Raw genomic sequence first — 19,000 nt, 5'->3', positions numbered from 1 at the left:
AGGGATTTAGTTTCCCTGAGTATCCCCATTTGACAGCTCTGTAAGAGTTGTCAGACTATTTTTTTAATTGTTCCATCTTGCCACATTAAGACAAAAGGATGGCTTCATCCTGTGACCCTCGTAATGGCTGTCACATCCTGGCAGCAGGCTCAGGGAAGTAGGTAGTTGTCACCCACCTAGGAGAGATTGGAGAGTCCCAGGAGATGAGCCCTTCCCCATAGTCCTTCTCCCATTACTGTGCCACTTCATTGCTTGCTGCTGAAATACAAGGGCTGCAGGGAACATTGAAATGCACACTACACTGGGATCTAGAGCCTTGGATTTTAATCCTGTGTGATTTTGCGCAAGATTCTTAACGTTTTGAAACCTAAGATTCCTCATTTGTTAAATAACGGGTGAAGCATGTTCACTAAATGACCTCTAAAGTCCTTTTTTTTCCCCTCGAAATAGAATTTTTTTTTTGTTAATCCATGACCTTTGACCAAAAAAACAAAATAAAACACAATAGAAAGAAGTCTATCCTAGTCCCCACTCTTAAAAATTCCTTTCCCCTGAAATAGCCACAGTTTGGGGGAGCATATTCTTACCATCTTTCAATGCACATACTATGTAGTGGGATTATCTTTTACATAAAAGTTATACATATTTTCATCTTATTTTCTGTGATTTAAGCTCATAATAAAATGTTTTTTATTTATGTTTTAAATAAAAATTATATATATTTAAGGTGTGCAATATAATTTGATATGCATAGTGAAATGATTACTACAGTCAAGCTAGTTAACATACCATCTTTTTAAATTTTATTTATTTATTTATTTATTTATTTATTTGGTTGCTTTGGGTCTTTAGTTGCAGCAGGTGGGTAGCACACAGGCTCCTTAGTTGTGGCATGCGAAATCTTAGTTGTGGCATGCATGTAGGATCTAGTTCCCTGACCAGGGATCGAACCCGGGCCCCCTGTATTGGGAGCATGGAGTCTTAACCACTGGACCACCAGGGAAGTCCCAACATATCATCTCCTTTTATAGTTACCACTTTTTGTGTGTGATGAGTGCACATGAAGAGTAATGCTCCTCTCCTAGCCTATTTCCAGTGTTGAATACAGTATTATTAAGTACAGTCATCATGCCTATACATGACATATCTGGACTTATTCCAAACTTTGAAATGATGCAGAAAGATACAAAGTAAACCGTAATCCTCCGCCTCTTTCCAAAGATAACCATTGCTAAGGACGTCATCTGAAACTCTGATTTTTTAAGAACAAATGTGTGAATTGAAACTTGTAAATGTTATCTGGCAGGAGAATGTAAATCATCGAGTTTTGAGATACATATTTTGGTATAGTAGTATAAAGCAATTTCTGTTTTAGGACACAAGTCTGGCACATTTTGAGTGCTAATGGGATGGGGTGGAAGAAGTTACATGTCTGCAGAGGGAGATGCCTGGGGGTCCTGTGTGAGCTTTTGGACCGGAACCCTAGACAGGAGGGAGGTGTAGACAAAGCAAGGAGGGATGGAACACCAGTGGCAAACTTTCTGTCAATATTTGGGTACCCTGGTCACTTTTACAGAATTCCATTTCATTCTCAATTGAATTTTTTTCCAATTTCTTCTTTACATAATTTTTGATATGATCTTCACTGTGCTGTTCCTGAAGAATGGCTTCCTATCGGTATTTTAAGCATTTATGTTTAAGAATTTAAAGTTTTAGTATGAGAAACCCATCATCAATTTTTTAATACTTTTTTATTTTTCAAAATTTTATTTGACCGTGGTAAGAATACTAAACATGAGATCTACCCTTTTAACAAACTTTTAAGTGTAGAATACAGTGCTGTGAACTCTAGGCACAGTGTTGTACAGCAGATCTCTAGAACTTATTCACCTTGCACCGTTGAAACTGTATGCCCATCGATTAGTAATTTCCCATTTCCTCCTCAGCCTCTGGAAACCACCATTCTATTCTCTGATTCTATGAGTTTGACTGTGTTAGGTACCTCTGTGACAGATTTGAGGTATGCTGTTTTTCAGCCCCTTATCTCTACTTTTCTGCCATCACTTCAGTGTTGGCTGTAATGCTGGGCTGGAGAGAACATTGGTGTTAGGCTTTATCTCTGACTCACTGGGGTGCTTGAGGCAGTCACCTTGCCTGGCTTGGCCTCACTTTGTCTACTTCTGAAAGGAGTGTGTCCAGTCTTTTGATATCTAAACTCCTCAAGGTTTAGTTTCTCAATTTCCTGCAAAAGTTTCTTAATTTCCTCACTAACTTTTAAGGTTTTGGTATAAGTTAGACTTGATTAACCTTTTGCTGTAATAACCGTGTGAGAAAGTACTTATATGTTTATTAATGTTGTAAATGTTTGGATACATTTGTTCACACTATAATATCTTAACCTTTTTTGAAAGTCATGAGTAAAATGGCTCTTCGAATGCCTTTTAGCAGTTATCCCTGGGACTTACACGATCGATATGCTCAAGATAAATCAGTTGTAAATAAGATGCAGCAGAAGTATTGGGAAACGAAGCAGGCCTTTATTAAAGCCACAGGGAAGAAGGAAGACGAACATGTCGTTGCCTCTGACGCAGACCTGGATGCCAAGCTGGAGGTGAGTGCTTCATTGCCCTCAGCCCCAGCACAACCACCTTGCTAGGCTCAGGGTCGGAGAATGTGTTCACGGGGGCAAGCATAGGTGTGCTTTGTATTTGAAAACATACTGCAAACAGCTAGTTCATAAGGAAAATCTAGGATCAGCTTAACTCAATCCCAGCATATTTTTAAAAAACCCACAAATTCTCCTGTAACCCCCAGTATGCCTCAGTTAATTTGTTTTTCAAGCGCTTCGTTGGAATGCATGGAATGTGGTAAATTCTCAATAAATGTTTGTTGAAAAACATTAATGCACTCAAAGAGCCACTGCCAGTGATAGCAACACTACGGTCAGGCGTATGTTTACATTTAGAAAAAAAAAGAAAAAAGGATGACGGCAAAAGATCCTGGAAAGTGAGTCTAATAACCTTGTATTGAATCCTGGAAAATTCTAGAATTGAATTAACCAATATTTAGTTAGACTAGTTAGTAATACAGTAAGCTGAATTCATATCTGAATGATCCTTGAATACTAGTACAACTGGTAAAAGGCCCACTAATTCCCTGATTGCTGGACATTCTGCCAGTACTTTAGATCAGAATTTAAAAAGCATTTGCTGTACAGCAGAAACTAATACAACATTGTAAATCAACTATACTCCAAGAAAAATTAATTTTAAAAAAACCAAAATTTAAAAAGCATACTTAACACTTCGGTGAATGACAGGGCACAGAGAGAAATAATATGTCACGTGGTCTGATAAGAATTCAGAATGATGTCTAAATTTAATACATAATCTAAAGTTAATGAGCTGAACACTTAATGAGACAAAAATCAAAAGCTCAAGATTTCATAAAGCATTCTGAGAAGGGTGGCCAGGGTGGTGCAAGCCATGGTTATTCTGGAACAGAGAGGCTGAGGGGAAATATGTTAGTTGTCAGTTCTCTGGGAAGGCCTGTCACGTGGAAGAGGGATAAGATTCATTCTGTGCATCTGACAGTAGAACCAGACCCAGGGCCACTATTCATAGTACTCATCTCTCATGGAATTATCTCAAGTGTCTGTTTGCCTGCCTTCCCTCCACCAGGGGGTCAGATTCCATGACACACAGTACACATTCAGTAAGTATTAACTGAATAAGTGTACATGTTAATGCAGTTAAGATGAGTTCCCAACCCTTTCTCCTGTCAGTGGAATTGTTCTAACAGAAGCTGGGTTTGACAGAGATGTTCCAGTGGAGATGGCTTCAACAGAGAGAAGTAGAGCCAGGAAGCCTCTATTCTGATTTTAGTATTCTAAATAGAATTGAAATGATTGTAAGTTGCATATGCTTTTCACATCTTATAGATTTATTTTTTTTCCTCTTAACAACCTAATAAATACAAGCATTATTCAAAAAGTAATTTAATATGTTATTTTCTAGTACGTGAAATGCAATACAGTAATTTTATATTTATATTTAGGTTCTTGCAGCAGCATTTTCACTGAACCAACTGTACTTTAATCAAAATACCTGCTGTCCTAGGCACATAAGCATCCAAAGTACTTAACTGTCACTAATAATTTTACACATGATAAAGACTTCTGTTGCAGGAATGTTTTAATACTGATGTTGATGTTTATAGAGAAAGAGAATGGATTCCACCAATAAAGCATATGAAAATGATGTGCAGACCATTTTGATGTGCTTTTCAACTAAGTTATCCATAGAAGACTAGCTTATGAAACAAGAACTTGTATTCTGCTGGCAAAGAAAGCTTGTATGCCAAGCTGTAATGATGGTCAGATTCTATTACAATCTGTTGGGAAGTTCATGTAGAAATGTTCACTAAGTTTAAATATTTGTCAGAATTGCTTGTTAATGAAATCATTTTCTGAAAAACAGCTCTTAAGTACAAGAACCAACAAAACTAACCTGTGGTGACAGAAGTCTTTTAGTGGATGCCACAGCAGAGTAGACTGACTAGAGGGTGGAAATGTTTCTTATCTTACTTTGGGTATGATTACAAGAGTGTATACAATGGTCAAAGTCACAGAACTGAACTCTCCAGAGGTGTGCATTTTATTGCATTTAATTTATACTTCAGTTTTAAAAAAGTGAACAGTAACAGCAGAATAGCTCTTGAACATACTTCTTTTAACGTCCTTGCTCCTATGTTCAGGAATTACTATGTGTTGATAGTTTGTGACCCAGAATACTGTATCAAGCATTTGTTAAGGAACATACTCAGACTGCTGATTTTCTGTTTTGTTTTATGGTAAAGGGTTTTTGTTTTTTCCCTAAATAGGTAGAGGATGAAGTGTAATGAAATGAGATTTAGTAAAATTTATACTCTACATGACCAAGATTTATCATATTAAGCATTCATAGGAATGGATTTTAATCTTTTAAGTATATATGCATGCATTCATTTTTATTAGAACATTTGGTCATTTATATTATGAAGCCGATCTTCTGTTTTGACTCAACTGTGAAGTGCTTTGTAATACCAGGGCATAATTGCTACATCACCATGGCCAGTAAGCCAGGGGAGAGAGAAGAATGCCTTGCCCTGCTTCCCTGGATGGCTCCTCAGAGACATAATGTTTGTCTGCCAGGTTTTCTAATTGATAGCAGCCCTGGTCTCTGAGTCGGTGGACAGAGGATGGAGAAAGTGTGAAGTCTCTGCTCTGTCTTCTGTTTTTCTTTTAAAATTTTTATTGGAGTATAGTTGATTTACAATTGTTCTGTCTTCTCTTGAACTGTCTCCATTTCTGAAGCAAAGACCAGAGCCACCATAAGTTAAAATCTAGTTATATTCTTCTCCATACAGCCCACCTGCTTTTCCCTTAATTTTCTCTGTTATGGCCATAGCATGACATTAGGTTTCTTCTCTGTATATTTTACGAAATAATTGGGAAAATGAGGAGTGATAGGAGCTGCTAGCTAAACTCCATTTTACCAGATCTTTTCAAAGCAGACAGAACATTCAGCTGATTGATATTTGTTTGTTTTTATAGAGTTGTTTAAGCATGCTGTAAAATGCATTAGGATCACAAAATAAGCTAATGTTGTGTTTTAAATATGATGCTTAATTGACAGATCTTCCATTTGAAAAAAAAAGACAGTAAGTGGTAAAAGAAATAAATTCAATTATGAAGGAATATTGGGTCTCTGGTTTACCAAGTCCTCTAATTGGGCCCCTCACTTAGGATTTCTGGTTTTCAGCTATTATTTCAATGTCTGGAGGAAATCATCCTTCTGCAGATCTCAATTTAGATCGCAGAGCTGATGAATTCTAATAAATATAGAAAAATAGGAGCATATTTAAAAGCTTTGGTCACATTTTCTTTTCAGTACACCACGTAACACCAAGCTTATTTAGGCATACAATCTTGCTTTTAGTGGGCAAATCAAACGCTATGGTTATATTCAATATAATTATTTTTTATTTCACTGCTGTCTGTTTTGTTTAGCATTTTGTTTGTATTTTTATTATAGCTGTTTCACTCGATTCAGAGAACCTGTCTGGACTTGTCTAAAGCAATTGTACTCTATCAAAAGAGAATCTGTTGTAAGTATGCCATAAGTGTGAATATTGACAAAATAGACAGTAAGAAATTGGATATTTTGCCTTAATATATAATTTTATAAGTTTAGGAAGCAAGACAAGGAAACTGCGGTTTAGGAGTGTCTGTCTTTGCTCTTTAATTGGTGGGGTGGGGTCTTTAATCATTTTATCAGAAATTCTTTACATAGGCTGTTTTTCAATGCAAGTACCATAACAGAAGAATTTTACATTGAGTCTACCATGGATAAGTGCGTGCCATTTATTTTCCTAATTATAAAAAAGTTTTCTCAGTTTTATATCTTGGGATTTGGCGTTGTTTTTATTTGATTGCCCAGGCTCTCTTATGTCCAATTTTGTTCCTTTTAAAGTGACCAAATGGAGAGAGAAGGCACTTACAGTTAATTCATTGACTATATTTTGTTGACAGCGCTTCTTCCTGAACATTTTCTATGTCAGATATTGGGTTTTTTAGGGAACAAGATTCTCCTATGGTCATCCCATCTTAAAATCATTACCAACAAAGTTGTCTCTGAAATACCAAATATCAAGTTGGATGTTAGTATGTTTTTAAATTTCCATTTGTAGGTCATTTAAGAGTACAATTTCTGTATTTCTGAGACTAAACTATGAGAAGTTTGTCTGTTTCTGACTACTGCCAAACCCCTTTCCAGTAATCACAAATTAGCAGTTGGGCATTTTCCTTCATTAGTAATCTTTTATGAAGACTGTTTTTCGGAAGTACAAAATCCTAGGACTTAGAGGCAGAATTTTGTGAATTATCTGTGTTACTGTTTACTAAGTGTTTGAGCTAAGACTTCTCCAGGGCTAGAACTCCAGAGTCTTGGGTATGAGGAAAGCCAGACACATGACACACTGCCCCCAACATTCCTCTGTCCCACATCCAGTCAGTCACAAATGCTGGTCCATTTTGTCACCTGCTTTGCTTTCAGATTCTCCCTCCTGTACCTCTTCACGGCCACCGCCTTAGTTCAGGCCACCATCATCACCATCATCACCATGATCACCATCATCAGCTTCCTAACTGATCTCCCTGCCTCCACTTTTTCCTTCTCCAGCCCATTGTCTGCACTACAGTCAGAGAGCAGTCAGCAATCTCCCAGAGGTCCCAGTGGTCAAAGCTGGGACAATTTGAGCAACAAAGTAAATAACTGATTGTATTAGGTTATAACCCATGAAGTAAGATAAATGTCCATTAAGTGTGTATGGAAATAAACAAAAAAACAAACTGACATTTTCATGATATTAAGTCTCCCTATCCAGAAACATAGTTTATATCTTTTTAGTTGGGTACTCTTGAATACTGCTTCACAGAATTTTAGAATTTTCCCTTTACAGGTATTGGGTATCATTTTTTGGATTTATTCTTATGCACGTAATATTTCTTTGATACAGTTCTAAATGGAATCCTCTCTTTAATTATGTTTTCTATATTTTTGCTGCTGGAGAATAAAAATATATCTGACTTTTGGGTTAAGCTTATATCCATTCACATTATTAAATGCTGCTATTATTTCTAAAAAAAAAAAAAAAACAAATGGGGGAGAAGAGACAGTTCTTGCTTATAAAATAATTGCAATTAATAAATCTAGAAAGAATGAGGGAACCACAAAATCACCATTAGGTAAACACCACAGTAAGAACTGTGGCAGGCAAGATTCACTGAAAGATATTGTAATTAGTGAGTGAAAGTTTGAGGAGAAACTGGATCTTTACATAGTCTTCTGTATTTACCCCCCAAATTTTTAATAATTACAAAAGGAAAAAATCATAATTTTACAGTGGGGAAATCCAGTAGACATGACATGAACAAAATAATGGAGGTTAACACTATCAGTAATAACGTGTGTTGATCTCCGGTAGCCCTGCTATGAAACACTAAGAATGGCACTCCACCTCTGTGGTTTCCTTCCCCCAAGTCTGTAACCCCAGTCTAATCATGAGAAAGCAGACAAACCCAAGTTGAGGGACAGTCCACAAAATGCCTGAGCAGTACTCTTAAAGGGCGTCAAGGTCAAAAAAGACAAAAAAAAGCCTGAGGAACTGTCACAGGTTGAAGGAGACTAAAGAGACTTGACAACTCAGTGTGGGATCCTGGGACAGAAAAAGGACATTAATGGGAAAACTAGGAAAATTCAATACGATTGTGGTTTAGGTAGTGGTATTGTACCAATGTTATTTTCCTAATTTTGATCGTTCTACCATGGTTATGAAACATTACGGGAAGAAGGGTACACAGAAACTCTGTATCCTATTTACAATTTTTTCTATCAGCCTAAAATTATTTCAAAATAAAGGTTTTTTAAAAATGTACATTGGGGCTTCCCTGGTGGCGCAGTGGTTAAGAATCCACCTGCCAATGCAGGGGACGTGGGTTCGAGCCCTGGTCCAGGAAGATCCCACATGTCGTGGAGCAACTAAGCCCATGTGTCACAGCTACTGAGCCTGTGCTCTAGAGCCCGTGCTCTGCAGCAAGAGAAGTCACCGTAACGAAGAGTAGCCCCCACTCACCGCAGCTAGAGAAAGCCCACGCACAGCAAGGAAGACCCAAAGCAGCCAAAAATAAATAAATTAAATAAATTTATTTAAAAAAATAAATAAATAAATAAAAATGTACATTGGATCATATTGCTTCTCTGCTGAAAAGCCTCCAATAAGCACTTAAAGTAAGATGTATACTTCTACTCCATGGCTTACAAATTCCTACACAATCTGACCCAGTTCACCTCTCCAGCCACTTTTGCTCTTACCCACGATGTGACCTGAGGCCTTTTGCACTCACTGTTTCCTCCATCTGGGATGTCCCTGCTCTCATTGTCTCTAGTGGCCCCTTATCCTTCAGAGCTCAGCTTAATGGTCATCTGCTCAGAGATGCCTTCCCTGACCACCCAGCCCAAAGCAGCTACCAATCACTCTCTCTTACTCGCCAACCCCCCCCCGCCCCAATCTGGTATTTTTCTTTTTGTGTTTTGAGTTTGTTTTGAGTTTTGTATTTTTTATTTTCTGTCTGCTGCCACTTGAACATAAACTGCATCAGAGCAGGGTCTTCATGTGTCTTGTCCATCTCTTTATTCCCAGTGACAAGAACAGTGCCTAGTACATATGAGATCATCCATAAATTTGTGCTAAGTGAATTAATGCTGCCAAGCTAATTGGTTTTGTAGTTCTTTGGTTCCCTTTTCAGGGCACATCTGAAAATCTAATTAGGAGTTAAACATGAATAGGTTTTTATTTGTCTCTGAATTAAGTCCCAGTTGAGTGAAACCTTATAAGTGGAAACATTTGAGTTATCTGATATCTGTATTGCACCTGAATTTTAAACTTCTATAAATTTATTTCAGTATTTGAATTTTAAAATTAAAATTAAGGAATGAACATCCCTTCTTGGAAGATGACACAGTCATCACTAAGTCATCCAACCTGGAGCCTGATGCCACTCAGACTTCTTCCACCACCCTCTGAGCAGCACTGCCCATTACCAGATTTCAGCGCTTAAAATGAAGCCTGTCTTCCAGTCCAAGTTTAATCCTCGAGTGTGTAAAATAACCAAAAATGAATTCTCAAGTGCTTCAATCTACTTAGGTTTATTTCGGAAAGAGTACATGTCACCACCCTTGTAGTCATTCAGGTACCATGAATTGGTTTCTTCCTAGCCTTAAGTTCATGTGTTCATTTGTATGTGACTTGAGGTTTCAAGGTAAAAAAGGTGACAGTAGCCTCATACTGTTATAAACAAAAGTGTGAAATTTTTCCTTATTGTGCAATTGAGTGAGTCCCATATTCGTAAGTGGAAAGGAGGAAGAATGGAAGGTATTAAAAAACAACAAAACTTCATATAATTATAGGAATTTTAAAAAATTACCTAGAACCAGGACATAAATATCAGATAAACATTTAAAGTGAAGTAAAGTATACAGCGATAACAAGGCAAAAATTATTGCTAGTTCAATTTCACAAGCATTTTATTAGTGCCCTGAATAAGACTTTATGCTCAGCCTTGGGAATCCATAGTTTGGATGAGGTCCCTGCCCTGAGAAAGCTTAGGTTCTCACGGGAAAGATAGACACGTTGCCCACCCACGGACACCCCAGTACCAGGTGCCGAGAGGGCGCTGCTGTCACAGAGAAAGAGGGATCACCTGCTTCACAGAGGAAGTAGCTTTTGAGCTAGGCTTTAACCAATGAACTTGATTTTGAGAAACAGAAGAGGAAGGAGGGTAGTCACTGACCATCAGGAAGAATGGATTCTAAAGCCTCTTCTCCGTGGAATGTTGAGTGTAAGCTAGTCACAAATTAATAAGGAAGCAGTAGTAGCTTTAACCTTCACTTTTGGATTCCTGGTTCCTGGCTAATGTTATACAGCTGTTGCTGGGGGGATAGTTTCAGGAACAGGATGCATTCTGAAAGAAGTCTGGATTGTTCATGAAAACAGACAAGAATCCTGGTAGCATCTAGGAAGCATTTTTAGAGACAAATGATTGGTAAATGTGTCAATACAGAAATGTGAAATAAGAGTAGTGTTCAAGGTGTGTCCCTAGCAAAGTCTGTGTTCAGAGAAAAAACATTCTAGGAAGCTCAGTGTCACTGCTTGCCCGCGGCTCAGCTGTTGGTGAATGTGTATTTGGACCAGTAGCTGCTTACCAGTCCACGCATCCATTGTGTGGATGCACTACCTTGATTAAATCAGTCCCCAAGGTAGGGAAAGAGAATGTTTTGCTGCTATAAATAACTATGCTATGATTATATCTGTATATACATCTTTGTGCCCATTTTACTACTTCCTCAGGATGTAGTTTACTCCTAACAGAAGTACAACGTCAAAAGATGTATACAATTCTGACTTTTTAATATTTACTGCCAAATCAGTCTGTAGAGAGCTTGTACCAGTCACCTTCTCACCAGTAGCGCCCTCTGAGGTTGTCTTTAAAAAATTAGGCCAAATATATGCAAATATTGAATCATTATGTTGTACGCCTGAAACTAATACAATGTTGTATGTCAGTTATACCTCAATTTTATAAAATAAGAACAAAGAGTAAGGTCAAGATTAGGCATTAGCAATTCAGATTGGGTTCCAGCTCTGCATTTTAAAAATCCACCAAGTCACCAACTTAATTACCTACATACCTTCAACCTCCACCCCCTCCTCCAGCCAAGACCTATGCCATGGGTAAGGTATTTGAATTGCTTTACAATCGAGTGGAATGCAACTCAGAAAGCAGAGATCAAAAAGTCAGGAAGAGGGAATAATAGGGGGAAACTGGCCCTACGTTATAGGCAGCCACAAAAGATTCCCACAGTCATACTTGACAAACCCAACTTTTTTATTTCAGCTCGAAGCAGCACATTATCAGCTCGCTTTTCAGTACAGAGGTCATTTTCTGGTTCTGATTACAGAGCACCAAACGCACTGACAGATGCACTCAAGTGAATTTGATCTCTCGTTTCGTAAATGGAAGAACAGCATGAAAGTTAAATGCGGTGGAGGCTTACCTTGTAGCCTGCCACTTGGATTTAATTTCATCTCGTCTTTGCCTCTAGAAGAGAGAGGACCTTGTGATTTGTCTCTCTCCTCTCTGTGATAAAAATGTTCATTGTTCATGGCTCCTTTTGGTCTTTTCTCCATCAGTCTTGTCTCAAGAAGAAAACGAACTGGGAAAATTTCTCCGATCCCAAGGCTTCCAAGATAAAACCAGAGCAGGAAAAATGATGCAAGCGACAGGAAAGGCCCTCTGCTTTTCTTCCCAGCAAAGGTGTGTGGCCTTCACTGGGGTTCTGTTGTTGGGGGAGGTCTCCTGAGAACCTGGGACCCACTCATTCATGAAGGGAACCTCCTACTGGTCTTTAGAAGGCTCTTGCCTGAGATTGAGGAGCTCCTCTGTTCACAGTTGTTAGTCTGTTCGTACTTAACTCTGATTCAGATAACATGTGTAATCTTTTTCCTTCCCTATTAACTTTTTTAAAATGTTTTCATATTTCTTCTGGTCTGTAGTTATACACCAGTCACCGTGAGTGCTATCCTAGGCTTATATTTGACCTTCAGTGTTGCTCATAGCAATCCATCAAGTCCCCTTCCAGCAGCTGACTAAAGCAGGAGCCTAATGAGACCAGGCAGAAGGGTTCCCTGAGTGCCCTCTGGGGGCAGTTAACTTGAGAGGGGTGCTGTTCAAGATGCCCTCCACGGTTCTGCTCAGACCCTGATTCAGCAGCATCAAAAGCCTCACCTGAGAGTTTGTTAGAAATGCAGAATCCAGGCCCCACCCCAGAATTGCTGAATCCAAACCTGCATTTTAATGGGTCCCCAGTTGTTTTCCATGCACATTCAAGTTTGAGAAGCTCTGGTGCAGAGAAAATGGTAATAGATCAGTGATTTCTTTTTTAACACTACCATAACATAACGTTCAAGGTCCCTGTAGAATAAACAGGAGCCACTGCATAGAGTCACACTTTGAGAAGGTGACATTCCTTCTCTCCTCCTCCTTCCTCAGTAACTAACAAGCCCCCCAAGATGTCACTCACTAATATTAGGCAGACTTTATACCTAAATAAGGCTTGTAGGTAGTCTCCAAAAATATTCGGGCCACAAAAATTTCACTCACCCAGACTGTCCAACATTTTCTTCTGCTGTTAATTTTTCCTTACTGCTTTCTCTCCCAGTGGGCCAAAAGCAGGCCACCACCTGTTAAACAGGTGTTCCTATGAAGATCCAGGAAAGGTGGGGTGGAAAGAAAGAGAACCAACTGTGTTCATTTTTCAGTGGTTCCCCCTCCTGAGCATTTTGGTTCTCTCTAATGACATTTGGACCCCAACTTTCATAGTTGAATGCAACAATTTCCAATAGTTCTCTACCCCAGTTTTCCAAGAGAAGTGTTTGTTTATAATCTTGAATTGCACCTTTTAATCTTATTTATAACTGTTTTCCTTGCAAAAATAATACATATTCATTCTAGAAAAATTTTAGAACAGGAACAAACCAAAAGGAGAAAATTAAAAACAACTCAAATTTTGCTAATAGAGATTGACTTGCTTTTAACCCCTTGATAGATAACTTTCAATGCATATACGCTTGCCCCAGTCTTACAAGGATCATTGATTCTTGAAAAATCTTTCATAAATTCTTATATATTTATTTATAAATATATAAGAATTATATATTTCTTAAATTATACATATAATTATCACTAATTTCAGTGGGAAAAATTCTTATACATACCTTCATGCCAAGATTAACATCCTTTTATGGGAAACAAGCCAAATCCTTGGACACAATCACCACAAGTTACTGTTACTGATCATATAATTATTTTATAATGTTGCTATCCAGTTATACACTTTCATAGTTGTGTACAAAGTTATCTCACAAAGCATATGGTACCTTAAGTTTATATAGTCTAACCTTTGGATACAGATAAAAACAGTAAAATAAATCAACCAAAACAATGTAAATGATACTGTAAACCAGCAAACTGCCCTGTATCCGTAAATTAATGTAGCTTGGACAGCTTGTAATTTGGAAGGTGGCCTCCTGCGAGATGACTCTGATTCCATGGTACTCAACTGCTCACCAGGCACATGAAATCCAAACTAGTCCTCTGCACATGAGGAAAGTAGGAAGATTGTGTAAAACTCCCATAAAGTTGAATTCTCAAACCTCGAATGGACATAATTTGGGATTTGCCAGAATATATTTGTAATATAAACAGCAGCATACCATACAATTTTTGAATAGTATTGCATACTGATTATTTAGCAAATTGATTTTTTGTTCAAATAATCCTAACTTTTTTTATGTCCATATATACCTTTTTAAAAACGTCCATAGCATAGTATTCCATTATCTGGGCATGCCATGATACATTTAACCCAAGCCCTCTGTCCACTAGTGTCCACTTCTTCCTTTTCCTACTAAAGAATAAATGTCTTTGGATTAGACCTTTAGGTGCTTTATTAATTACTCCCATTGGGTAGATTTTAATGAATGGAAACGTGGGCCAGTCTTTCACTGAAGTTTGATGTTTCCAGTTATTGGATTTTTTCTTGGTGTAGACTCAGTCCCTTATACCACAAGTGAATGGGTTTTCACCTTTCTGATTTTATATGAAACAAGTTACAGAAAAAAATGAGGTGACTTTATATTCCTTTTTCTTTTCTTCAAGATTTTAACATCTATCATCATGTCATTATATCTTCAAAGGTTTCTAACTTTATAACAGTCAAAGAAATCGAGAATATTTTATTCACAAGACTCTGTTTCAGCCAGTTTAGGAAAATTGGCAAACTCTAAAGGAAGAGATAAAGGAGACCAGAAATGAACAGGATCCTTAGAGGAACAGCTGAGGACTCTTTCTTTAAATAGAAGTCTCCAATTTTATAAACCTTCATACCACCATTTGTTTTACTGACTTATTTGGTAGTCATTGCTACAACAGCCCATTCAGTTTGATGAAAAGTGAGTATTAAGTTTAGTCCAATGGTGATAAAACACAAGCTTACTTTATGGCACAACAATATGTTTTTGAAAACAGCCTGCAACACCTAGGTAGGATGATGTGAGCAAGCTATTTTTAGAGAAGTGCTGAATATTTAACAACGATGCTTTACAGACAAGAGGAAAACCAGAGAAAATAGTAAAAGGAATTTTTTTCTTTTAAACAGTTTATTGCCCCATCTATAATCTTAGAGTGCTCTACATATGTCTTCAGACATTGATGGAACTGCCAAGGGCTGACTTCAGCTCACTGACACCATTTTTCCCTTCACCATAACAAGTTTGCAGTTAAATTGAGATGTAAATACTAATCTTTTATTTTTTGAACCTATGCCCCACAGCTTCATGGAGACTACTGTATTTTAAGAGTATAATTCATCTGACATTACTCATTTGGGGGAGGAAGATGAAAGAAGCAGTATCCTCCTTCCCCTCCCAAATAAATATTTTATCCAAAGTTTGATATGCATCAAACAATTTTTGCTAAATAAATAACGGTATGTTATGGCCAATATTATAATTATTTTATACCCACTTCGTTGTATAATATACATTAATTTCTGGTATAGTATCCTTAAGTTTTTTTTTGTTTTTTTTTTAATAAGAATCAAATCACATAACCTATCTGAAAGTGCCTAACACAGTAGACCCTCAGTAAATGTACTTCTCCCGCTTCCTAGACCATTTAAGACGCTTCTGTTCGTACTTCATTCTCTGTGACTATTGAAGCAAGCAGCAGATGCCCTGGCCTTTGGAGAGGAATCCAGAATGGCCTAGACAGGGAGACCTCATCCTGCACACATCCATGCCTTCCCAAAGAGCCAGGCTTCAGGGAGGCAGAAGGCAGGGAGTGGCCAAGAGCAGAAATGGGAAATAGTCATGCTTTGACCTTCCTCCGTTAACACAAGATTGGTTCCAGCTTTAAACAAGTACTCTGCCCAGGCATGAGGCCACCCCCAACAATACTGATGGAGAGACTCCCCAGTGATACAGTTAAATAACAGTAATCTAAGGGATCAGCACATGGATAATCATCTCTGGTTGACTCATCAGTTCACATACATTTATTTCAGTTATAATTCAGCAAGTATTTCTGCAGCCTCGACTATGTTTCAGGCCCTATTCTAGGCTCATGAGTTTAAGACTGGTAAGCTATCAAGGATTCAAATTGCTGGCCCTCTTAGTTTCAAGATTGTGGCTTTACCCTCTTGTCTAGGTTGGCCTTGCGAAATCCTTTGTGTCGCTTTCACCAAGAAGTGGAGACTTTTCGGCATCGGGCCATCTCGGACACTTGGCTGACTGTGAACCGCATGGAGCAGTGCCGTACTGAATACAGAGGGGCATTATTATGGATGAAGGACGTGTCCCAGGAGCTTGATCCAGACCTCTACAAGCAAATGGAGAAGTTCAGGAAGGTAGGAGATTTCATGAGGGTTACCAAAAGGGGTACCTGCTGGAAGGTAATGAGATGTGATTTGAATCCCTCTAGTAAAGAAGATGTAAATCAAAAGCACCAAGGATGCAATTAATCATTGCTGGTGTCTCTTTACGTGACAGAATACCAATTAATGTGATCTGTAATTCTCTAAGGATAGGATAGAAGAGACAGCTGGAAATTGCTGGGATTTAGTAACTGGTTTTAATTAAAGTCAGATTTTCATATAATGTGCACTTTTTGTAAGGCTGTCACTTGTAGATGCTTTTTCATGCATAACTAAAAATCAAGATTAGACCAAATGAAACTGGAAGGTAAGAACAGACTATTGGGGAAATCCTTTTTAATTGCTAATGAATATTAAAATTAATAGAGTAATAATGCTCCTTTGTTGCGTTTAGTTGTAGGATTAAATAATGTGGCATTGACTCCATCTGCAGTAGACCCTTCAGCTATTTGTATGGGCAAAATAGATAGCTGAGGAGATGGATATGCTCTTAAATTTCCCTGAAATGACTGGTGAGCAGCAGAGGAACAATGTTTCATTGTTTGTTTAAGTGTTCGTGGCCCTTTAGCTGTTTGGAGATTTGGTCCTGCTAGGATACATGACACCACTAGGTGGCAGTCATACACTGAATATTTATGAAAATGCAGCGAGATTTTGTGTGTGTGTGTGTGTGTGTGTGTATAACCTTGGGAGGTCTTTGTTTGGTCGACTTGGATATATTTCAGGGTATGAAAGACCAAAAAATCAAGCAAATGTTAGGTTTGACATAATATGGTGTCAATTGTCTAACTCATTTCAAATGATCCATTTGTAATTGTGGTATTGCTTAAAATACCTAGATTTCTAAGTACATCATTGCAGAGCTGTGAGTGGGAAACCCTGCTGGTGTGCAGGAGGTTAGATGTGTGGGATGTGGGAGGATGGAGGGGAATGTGTGGAGTGGGGGAAAAGAGGGACCTTCTGTTGCTTAATAATAGGGTCACCAATTGTTGACCCAGGTATTAGATTGACACAAATTCTTTTAAAAGGCAAGTTTTACTTTGGTTTGTAATTTAGAATCCATCTTTAGGAAGGGACTCAGAGTCCGTTTTCTTTGTGATCGTAGATGGCATTAGTGTGTTAGCAATATCCAATGCCTTAGTAAGGCAGGTTTCAGAGCTCATGGAAAATCGGAATTTAAAAGAGCTAGTGAAACTCACTCATTCTATAAAAGAGAAAACCTAGGCCCCAAAATAGTAAATAAAACTTTTCAAAGGTTGATAGCTAGACGTTCGCAAGCCCAGGCTACATTTGAAATTTCCTGACTTTTTAATCATGCCGGTAATTTGGTTTGTCTTTGACACTTTATTTGGGGATTGGAGGAGGATGGAGTGGAAAGGTTAAAAAAGGAAACAGGAAACAAAAAACCCAACATTATCTGCAGGGTGTAATGCCAGTCACTCTATCTGTTACCTCCTTTAAGCCTCACAATAACCAAGACACAGATTTTATTTTACAGAGGAGGAAAATGATACCTAAGTAACTAGCACAAGATCAGACAGGGAAATGAAAGTCAGAATCCTAGAAAATATGCATAATTTTTTCTTTAAGAGAGGAAAGGAAGGGAATTAAAGAACATACCTAAAATTGACAAAGGCATTTTCATATTCATTCAACAAACATTTATTGTGCACTTTCTATGTGCTAGGTAATAAAGTAAACATAAAATTATTCTGGAAGGCAGGATAATTTCACGTGAAATTGTGTTTATTTGGTTTTGTTTTGAAAGGTGGTTACTAGCTGTGTAAGGATGAAATAAACCAAGCCCTTTGTCATTTGGTTTGAATGTTGAAACATTACCCACTCTGTAGTGTCATCAATCTGTCGATTTTGGAAAATATGGGTTTTTAAAAAAAAAAAAATCCTTTGCCATGCAGAAGTAGCCGAGGCAATGCCTTACTCCACAATCCCATGTGTGCTGGATTTAATTTAATAGCTGAACATGGTGTACTTAGAATTTAGGGAAATAATTTTTTTAAAAGAAGTCTGTATTCAAGTGTATATTTGATTAGACTAGACTCTCCACAAGGACAGGGACCCGGTTAGTTCTCTTTACTGCCACAATCCCAGGGCCAGCCCAGCACCTGGTCCAAGTTAGCACCCATATCAGATGGCCAGAGGCCAGCCATGGCATTTGAGTGCCAGATTAATGCCTTCTCACGCCTGTAGAGCGTTCCCACCACATGCAACTGACCTTATAATGTTTTGGAAATTGATATATACGGTTTTGCAGGTAAGAAGTAGCATTATTAGTTTGTGGCTTGCTGCCCTCTTTGGAATGAATTTAAATTGTGGAGGTTGCTGTTTGCATGGAGTTCATAACATGAATCTTAACTTTGAGGCAGCTTTAGTGTTTTGTCCCAGTGGGATTCCATTTTAAACAGAGTCTCCATTTATCTCTCAGGAAAGTGTTACTGAAATGTGTTTTCTGAGTCCTCTGGGAGAGTGGTCCAGCTCCTTTGGAGTCACCGTGGGAGGGGGAATTTAGTCTCCTCAGAGCCAGCCGCCTCCCTCACATTCTAACTGATGAATCCTGAACTAAATGCTCTTCTTTGGGTTCATACTTTCTGAGGAAACAACATTCTAATTCATACTTCACAAGTGTGACCCTCCCCCCCCGGCTGGTTGCAATCTTTAGTGTGTACTTATTCATTGATTCATTCATCCAGCAAATGATATTGAAGCCCACCTTGTGCCAGGCCACCTGCAGCGGGATACAGTAGTGAGTCAGCAGACACAGAGGCTGCCCTGCTGTCCCGGGCAGTCACTTGGAGACAGAGCAAGTAAACACGGTGTGGTAAGGTGAACTGTTGTCTCAGGTAGCACATGATGCCACAGGAACACCCAGGAAGGGCTTCCTGGAGGAGGTG

At 38.3% G+C, this 19,000-nt stretch overlaps 1 protein-coding gene across 17 annotated transcripts in view; it reads left to right on the top strand.

Moving 5' to 3' along the window:
• Positions 1 to 19,000, top strand: part of ICA1 (islet cell autoantigen 1) — a 144,269-nt gene that overhangs the window by 17,666 nt on the left and 107,603 nt on the right. For 11 of the 17 annotated variants that reach the window (XR_009505064.1, XM_059933919.1, XM_059933914.1 and 8 more), the window contains 4 exons: positions 2,446 to 2,611; positions 6,075 to 6,147; positions 11,791 to 11,914; positions 15,866 to 16,064. Coding sequence is in view for 16 of the 17 variants with exons in the window: in XM_059933919.1 (XP_059789902.1) it covers positions 2,446 to 2,611; positions 6,075 to 6,147; positions 11,791 to 11,914; positions 15,866 to 16,064 (562 nt within the window). In the remaining variant the exon portion in view is untranslated. The remainder of the gene's footprint in view (positions 1 to 2,445; positions 2,612 to 6,074; positions 6,148 to 11,790; positions 11,915 to 15,865; positions 16,065 to 19,000) is intronic. The other 6 variants (XM_059933924.1, XM_059933927.1, XM_059933920.1 and 3 more) reach the window with 1 other exon arrangement.

This window comes from Balaenoptera ricei, chromosome 9 (genome assembly GCF_028023285.1).
Source record: "Balaenoptera ricei isolate mBalRic1 chromosome 9, mBalRic1.hap2, whole genome shotgun sequence".
Taxonomy (NCBI): domain Eukaryota; kingdom Metazoa; phylum Chordata; class Mammalia; order Artiodactyla; family Balaenopteridae; genus Balaenoptera; species Balaenoptera ricei.
Note: the sequence above shows the minus strand (reverse complement) of the source record. Positions and strands in the feature narration are given on the sequence as shown.